Source organism: Ascidiella aspersa, chromosome 7 (genome assembly GCF_963924565.1).
Source record: "Ascidiella aspersa chromosome 7, kaAscAspe10.2, whole genome shotgun sequence".
Classification (NCBI taxonomy): domain Eukaryota; kingdom Metazoa; phylum Chordata; class Ascidiacea; order Phlebobranchia; family Ascidiidae; genus Ascidiella; species Ascidiella aspersa.
The window spans coordinates 14057379-14065799 of NC_139453.1; the positions used below are offsets into that span (position 1 = coordinate 14057379).

At 37.0% G+C, this 8421-nt stretch overlaps 1 protein-coding gene across 1 annotated transcript; it reads right to left on the reverse strand.

Moving 5' to 3' along the window:
- Window positions 1-3313: 3313 nt before the first annotated feature.
- On the reverse strand, window positions 3314-7547 carry LOC146137966 (uncharacterized). Its single transcript, XM_083394131.1, has 3 exons — window positions 7432-7547; window positions 3925-5527; window positions 3314-3648 (listed from the first exon to the last, which is right to left on the reverse strand). Exons 1-3 carry the CDS (start codon window positions 7496-7498, stop codon window positions 3498-3500), a joined length of 1821 nt encoding a protein of 606 aa, XP_083250257.1. The 5' UTR covers window positions 7499-7547; the 3' UTR covers window positions 3314-3497.
- Window positions 7548-8421: the final 874 nt, after the last annotated feature.

Consider the following 8421-nt stretch of genomic DNA (forward strand, 5'->3'; position numbering starts at 1 on the left):
AAATCCAAAAGCAATGAAAGTTGTAAAGGACTACTTCATAATAGTTTGGTGCCATACACATGTAGACATGGAAAATTAAACGAAACAGGTTTGTAAGCTATTTCTTGTCTAAAGTAGCACTTTAATTATTCTGTTAACAATCAAGTATGCTTTTATTAAATCATTATTTTTAAAGGTATTTAGATAACACTGCTTTGTTTCAGGGCAATCAATGACAGCAAACCATTTGCTCTTTTCAACTTCAGAAAAACTTGGTTCACAGGAGATTAGGTTAAAAATGTAAGTACATTTTACTTACATGTTTTACATTAATATAGTTTATTCCCATTTGGCTTTTATTTTGTTAGTAGCAGCCAGCAAATTATTTTTTTTATCTCTGTAAATTTTCTGAAGTACTTTAATATGTGTTTTAGTTTTAATTTATCATTTCCATAGTTTAAATCTTACATTGAAGCTTTAAATGTAAAATTTAATATGTAGTACTTTTGGTATGCTACTGACGCTTTAATAAAATGATATAGTTTACATAATTAGAGTTTTTATTTATTTACAGGAATTTTATCTGCAGTGTAAGATGGTAAAATAAAAGTCTGTGACAAAGTTCAAGTGGAAAACAACAAAAGAGTATAGATCTACTAAAATTGATACACAAGGTAAACAAACTAAAATTTTCTTCTTCCCAAGTTCATTTATCGAACCTTAAAATTTGTGGTAAATACATATAATTGAATAGATATTTAATTTATGTGTTGTGTTCCATAAATTGTGTATAATGTTTGGTCTGCATGTCCCAGTAATGGGCGACTTTTTTTGGTCAGATTGTTTATCACTAGTTTAAGCAATATGGCCAATGCAATATTCTGGCTCACATATTTACTTTTTATCTGAAATTATTTAATGATTTAATTGGGTTTTCATAGTAGGGTGAACCTTTTTTTTTAATTTTAGTGGGTCATAAAGATATTAAAACAATAAAAATGAACTTGTTTTGTAATTATTGCGATGTCTTTAAGGTTATAGTGTAACATAAATAATACATTTTCTAATGCTGTGCTCAAAGAGTACATTGCCACCAAACCTAGTACATGTCATAATAATATGCTTTTGTAGTGATTGGTGACAAACTAAAACATATTTTTATGACATGACATGTAGTGGTTCTGGTGAATAACTTGAAAAATTTACTATGAGCAAATGAATAAAGAGTTGTTCAGTGATAGTGTATAATTTAATCACTGCAGTGTATTATATTGATCTAAATTTTATTTCTTAGGCAGCCATGCTCAACTCGTCTTCTAAAAAGAAAAGCTCTTCGAGGCCTTTATTGGGCAAACCTTTGGAGTGGACGGCACAGCAGCTTTTCTGCATTGGTATATTAGTGGATGGAATGGACATTAAATTTGTGGAAGAACAACACTTGTTGAACAAATTGTTAAATTATATTTCATTGATATTCGAGCCTGTTAATATACACGGGATTTAAGTTATCCATCCTACTGCTCTGTGTTTTTATATGTTTTTAAACAATGTATGAAAGGCCCCACCTTGAAAATTTGCCAAACATAGCAATTATAAATATTAAAAAAAGGTTTCAAATTTGTAAAATATCTTCTTTTTCTCTGTTTTTCTTTCTATCACATACGCATTTTTGTTTGCATAAACACCTGCATTGTATTAAAAATGCGATATTTATATTATTATTCGTTTTGTTTGGTGTAATAAAATTGTATACCTCATAATATATTGTGAAATTTGTTTGGAAACACTGAATACTAGCATTAAACACCTGGCAGAATAAACGGCAAAAGCCTAAACACCTGGAATTTAAACATGTTTAATTTTAAACGTGCTGACATTTCGCCCCTTTCAGGTGTTTAATTTTGGTGTTTAATCGAATGACAGTGTATTTTCTTACCGGAATAAGATCGGTTAGCGGCAACCCGAAGAAGTGCGCAGAGGTTACGAAGGCGTACAACTTTATTCAATCGTGGCTTGGCATTCCTGAACACCGCTTCATAGAAATCTGCACCAATTTCATTTACATTGGGTCGCGAACATACAATATTCTGAAAAGGGCGCCGCGACCGCTATGTCAATTTGCGGAATGCACCGCGCAGCACAGCGTGGCAAGAGTTGTTATGGAATTGCAAAGACAAGGGGCCGAATGCAAATGTGGAAAGATTACTTCGGTTTTCTTTGCTCACATCATTGGATCTATGGCGTTGAGCGTTGCTATCCAAAACTTAAGCGACAATTTGCAAGTCGACGATAAGCGTTTACTGGGGCAAACTGCGATCTTCAACCATCGTGATTTCCCCAAAAAACAGCTAAGGTACGTGTTCGTTGCATTAAAAATACATCTTTTTTGGTAAAACTTTTTTACTAGCACATACCCTGTGGTCTGAATTTTAGGAAAATACGCTTTGGTTATTATCTCTATATATATATTATTTCATTGATCATAACGGCGAGATCCCATTTGAAATCGAAAATATATTTTGCTTTATCTTGCATGGAAACAAAATTGGTTTAACCAGTATAAATTATTTGATTACGGCTTATATTGCTTTTACAATGAGTGATTGGGACTATTTGTGGCCCATTTTACTTTGATTTAAGATTAAGTGCTTCTGCAAATGACTTGATTCGACATTAGTATCACTTTTCTATCCTAGTCAAAGTCGATTATTTTTTGAATTGTTAAGAGAAATAAACTTCGCTTAAAATTTACCTATAGTCTTATAAAGATAGTGATTTTATTTACGAGAATAAAAATATGGCTTTTTGGAAAAAAACATTTCTCTTCGCAGCTTATAGAATTACTGACTTAAAAAAGTACTAAAAAATATTTGCATCAATTCAAATTAATGGTCGTCAGTGGCTTCAAAAGTCTTACGGCTTTAACGAAACGCATCGCTTATTTGCGCGAAAAATCCTGACGTTCTATATTGCCCAACCGCCGCAAACAATAAAATCTTCTTTTAGTTTGTTGCGAATCTGCGCTACGCAAACGATTCGTTTCTAAACTTCTACCGGCGGGTGGCCGGCACGCGGCTCAACGAAAGCTGCTTTTCCCTGCTCGGGCTTTTTGTGCGGTACGAAAACGTTTTTTTTTACGTTGTTTATCGACTGTTTACAAAACATTTTTCTAAAATAACCGGTGTCTTGTTTTCCTATGGCATTTTTATAGTTGCTTGTCGACAAAAATATCAACTAAGCATGTTTATACAACAATATGTTGTTTAAATCAATGTATTTCTAAAGGTCAAAATTTGTCAAAATTTCAACCTTTTAGGTCAAAAAATAATCGCCCTAGTAATTAGTTTAAATTGTTAGATATTGTCGCGCTTGAGTAATGCGAAAATAGAGCCAGTTATAAGAAATAACCGCCAAATAAAGTGATAATACCTAAAAATATTATCATAAAGTTCATGTTTTCTTTTGCTTGTTTAACTTGTAATGACTTTGTTCTTCGCATGGAAGTAACACGTTAGTATTTAGTAGTCAAAAAAGTAACATCCGGCGTCATATACCAGAGAACCCACACTAAGAGCGAACCCAATCGGTGCATAAGGAGTTGCCATTATCAGACCCGTCGCTGCACAATCCATCCCACATTTGAAGCATTCATTGGAATTTTCGTCTGGCCTAAACAAAATATGAGTATGCAACTAAACATTTTTTAAATTGTGTTAAACAGCACGACTTAATATTTAAACGAAACCATACAAAAGTATTCACATTGTAACCTTATTTTCTTACTACTTTTTTTAATAAAAATAAAGATGGTTGATATAAAAATATAATAATTATCAAATTAATATTATTCAATCAATAAAATATTAGGCCGAAAAAACAGGTAATTTGAAATTTGAATAGACGAACTTAAAGTTACATAATGCCAATGAGAGTGAATGTTCTTACTGGTTTCGTGTTTGGTCTTGACTTGCGTGTTTAGTTGTTTGGGTAAGCTTAAATGCACAATTTGCCGCACACCAAACGCAAGTTACTGGACCGATTTTATCAGTAACCGCCGAGAATGTTCTCCCTAAAACTGAAAGAGAGTTAGCTGCTAGTGTCGCAGCTTTTGTTGTTTCAGCTACAGTTTTGGTGATTTTAGCAGCAGTTTTTGTAGCCTTGACAGCTTTTGATACTTTAGCTGCAGTTTGTGTTATCTTGGCAGCATTTGCTGCAGTTCTGGTGGCCTTAGCAGCTTTTGATACCTTTATTGCAGTTTTGGTAACTTTGGCAGCATTAGCAGCAGTTTTTGTGGCCTTGGCAGCTTTCGAAACCTTAGCTACAGTTTGGGTTAGCTTGGCAGCATTTACTGCGGTTCTGGTGGCCTTAGCAGCTTTTGATACCTTTATTGCAGTTTTGGTAACTTTGGCAGCAATAGCAGCAGTTTTTGTGGCCTTGGCAGCTTTCGAAACCTTAGCTACAGTTTGGGTTAGCTTGGCAGCATTTGCTGCGGTTCTGGTGGCCTTAGCAGCTTTTGATACCTTTATTGCAGTTTTGGTAACTTTGGCAGCATTAGCAGCAGTTTTTGTGGCCTTGGCAGCTTTCGAAACCTTAGCTACAGTTTGGGTTAGCTTGGCAGCATTTGCTGCGGTTCTGGTGGCCTTGGCAGCTTTTGATACCTTTATTGCAGTTTTGGTAACTTTGGCAGCATTAGCAGCAGTTTTTGTGGCCTTGGCAGCTTTCGAAACCTTGTGTGCGGTTTGCGTCATCTTAGCAGCATTTGCAGCAGTTCTGGTGGCCTTGGCAGCTTTCGAAACCTTAGCTACAGTTTGTGTTATCTTGGCAGTATTAGCTGCAGTTTGTGTAATCATGGCAGCTTTTGAAACCTTGTGTGCAGTTTGCGTCATCTTAGCAGCATTAGCTACAGTTCTGGTGGCCTTGGTAGCTTTCGAAACTTTCGCTGCGGCTTTGGTAAACTTGACAGCATTGGCAGTATTAGCTGCTGTTTTTGAGGCTTTGGCGGCTTTTGAAACCTTACCTGCAGTTTGTGTAATCTTTGCAGCATTGGCTGCTGTTTTGGTGGCCTTGACAGCCTTTGGAACTTTCGCTGCAGTTTTTGTAAACATGGCAGCATTATCAGCATTTGCTGCTGTTTTGGTGGCCTTAGCAACTTTTGAAACCTTAGCTGCATTTTGCGTACTCTTGGCAGCATGAGCAGCATTAGCTGTAGTTTTGGTGGTCTTGGCAGCGTTGTTAGCTTTTGATACTTTATCGGTAATTTTGGAAACTATCGCAGTTTTTGAAGCATTACCTCCAGCCGATACTAAAACCTTGCCTGTCGTCGTTGATTTTTCACCTTGATCGCCGCTATAGTAAACTTCGGCGATATCCCGGGCAACTTCTAAGAAATCGTAGAAAAACTTCACCGTTCGCTGGAAATTAGTTTTCTCGGCCATTGCCTTTTTTGTAAATCTGTTTTCAGTTTCCGTTTCTTTCTGCTTAAATTGCACAGCAGAGCCATGCGCCGTGAAGGGATTAACTTTGTCGCATTGATTTTTCGTTGTACTTGCTGCAAGCAAAAATATTATATCGTAAGTAGGTATACCCAGGGGCGCCCGCAGAAAATTTTCCAGGGGGGGCAACCAGGGGCGTAATCAGAAAATCAAAAATGGGGGGGTGAATTTTCAACTTAGGGAATTACCCTGTTTTTTGTCTGATGTTAATGAATAATGACGTAATAAACAGTGACAGTATAACGTCATAGAATGGTGATTGCAAGATGTGATAAAAAAAAATAATTAGAAACAGCAAAAGCGGCCGTGCGTTGTCGGCAATCTTGTCAGGCGCCAGCTGCGAAATCACGGTGTGCAATCGTTAACTTGAAGCAAAAAAAAAAAAACCAAGACCGTGAAATATGTGTGATTAATTTTGGTAGAATCACACATAATTGGACTATCGGCAGCGCAGTTTTCAAGTTTCATGAACGGAACGTGCGCTAAATTACAAGCACGTTCACCACCTGCAATACTAAACGAAGATCGTTTTTTCCGGGTGTTATTATGCCACGATTAGCGCAACATCTGCGCCGAGCTGTGTGCCAAGTCAGCTAAATTACAAGCTGCGGTTGAGGGGAAATAAGTTGTGTCCATTGCACACTTAACACGTGGTCTTAGAGCAGGGGCGGGCAACGTGCGGCCCGCGGGCCGCATGCGGCCCTTTTCCATTTTTTGTGCGGCCCTTCACCTTCTTCCAGCTATTTTTCCCTTAATAAGGCTATAAGTGTGCACCATGTTGGGACTTTTGCTCTATCAGTTTCCTGTTTGAAGTGCAATGTAACCCGTAGGCTGCATCGCTACACTAATGCAGGTGAACTCGAATGGGAAGCATCTATTACAAAACAATCTTCATTCATTAAGTTTTCGTTGTTATGATAAAGAATTGTTTTGCAACAACTTCACTTGTCTGGTACGTTCAAGGTGTAACAGACTTTTGCCACGCATATTGACTGAGATGCTATGTTTAACACCTGGTTTTGAATTAAGGCTGTTAATTAAATTGTACTGAGCCGATCAGTACGAGAAAGGCGTCATTGGAATTGTAGGAAAAGTTATTTCCGAATCCGCAAGTAGACAGCACTGACAAAACGCTGTAGTTGCAGCCTAGTAGCTCATTAGTTTTTCTTGTAAAAGCTGAAAATATGAATTAGTGTTTATTTGATGTGCGGCCCTCCTGTAAGCATTACATTTCTTAACTGGCCCTTGTGTTAAAAAGGTTGCCCACCCCTGTCTTAGAGTATGCTTAAAGAGTATAGAGACTTTGAAACGCGCACGACAGTCACCATTATACTTCCTTTTAAAAATCTGCTTCAGTTAAACAAATGTCGATGTTACACCAACATCGGATATTAGCGCAGAGACCGAACAGCGAGAAACATACTGCGTATAACTCGACGTTTTTCAGCGAGAAAAAAAGAAAGAAGGCTTGGCTTAGCGTTGTCAATTGTCGAATACACACTTGCTAATCAGTGAAACAACTAACGAAAGAGAAAAACTTCCAGCGTTTACGGTCGACCAAACTTTTGGACTCGATTTTGGTTTCGCATTAGATTAAAACGCGTGACCCAATTACAAAAAGCACGCCGCTTCGAACAGTTTGTTAAACAATGACCGAAACAAACAAAAAACGATAATATCACTTACAAAAAGGGGGTAAGAACTCCCGCCCCCTGGATACGCCACTGGGGGCAATGAATAATGTATAATATTTCTAACCTTCATAAGTAATACATATTACACTTATAAATAATACTAATAATCGCATTTTGAAATTCCAGGGGGGGGTCACGTTCGCACAAAGGCGACAAAAAAATGCGTTTCTATAGTAAAAGTTGACAAAAGGTAAAGTTTTGAGGACATGTGCAGTGTATATAGTAAATATCAAAACACATAAACAAATGCAGCAGCCTATACTTACCCTCCGTAGGAAGAGCTGTAGTTGTTATAATCAACAATAACAAACTCAACTGTTTGGCAAATTCCATTGTAACATGAACGAGAGATACTTTCCTTGAATTTTCAATATTTTATAACTTAAGTACATAAACAGACAACATGTAATTGAAATGAATTCTGGGTTACAACATAGAATGGCATACCTAATCGCCTACGCAGCGCATGTATCGGTCAATATTTTGCCAAGAAAGTTATTTGTTTAAACACAGAATAACAATGCTTTTTAAAGTCGTGAATCAGCTTCCTATATTTTAAACTTACTCGGGCCTAATATTCAATTGTGCGTTATTCACCATATATCAACTGCAAATAAGCTATAGAAAATGTTCTCAAACTGTGGTGCCCGATCTTGATTGCAGTAATACGGGCACTAAATTATAGGTCATCTCGAGGGGCGGATCCAGGACCAAGCCTCCCCCACACTATGGAAGGTTGTGCCGTGTGACTCAAACTCTACACAGCACAATTTACTTTAGTGTTACCATTGAAACAAACCAAAAGGCTGTGATATCTAGCAAATGGCGACACTCTATACCAGGGCTGGGCAAACTGCTGCTCGCGAGCCGCATGCGGCTCTCCGGCTTTTGTAGCTCTTCTAGTTGAATCGAAAAATTTAAAAAAATTGTTACCAAGAGTACCGTTTATAAACGTTTCTCTCTTTTCTTTATTTAGGCTAGCATTTCGTTTATGACGTAACACTAGACATAGAGTCGGAACAGTTAGTTGACAAAAGACTGGTATTAATAAGTATTGTGCTATTTTACTATTATTGGTATTATTGTGTTGATTATTACCGTTTTGTTATATTACAATTCTGTTATTATTGCGGCTGGCCTTATTTATCGCTTTTTTTTTTTAAATTGAGGCTCTTTGGAGCTTGTATTTTCTGCAAATGGATCTTCCATTGAATACATTTGCCCACCCCTGCTCTATTATGTCTTTAAGTCTAAAG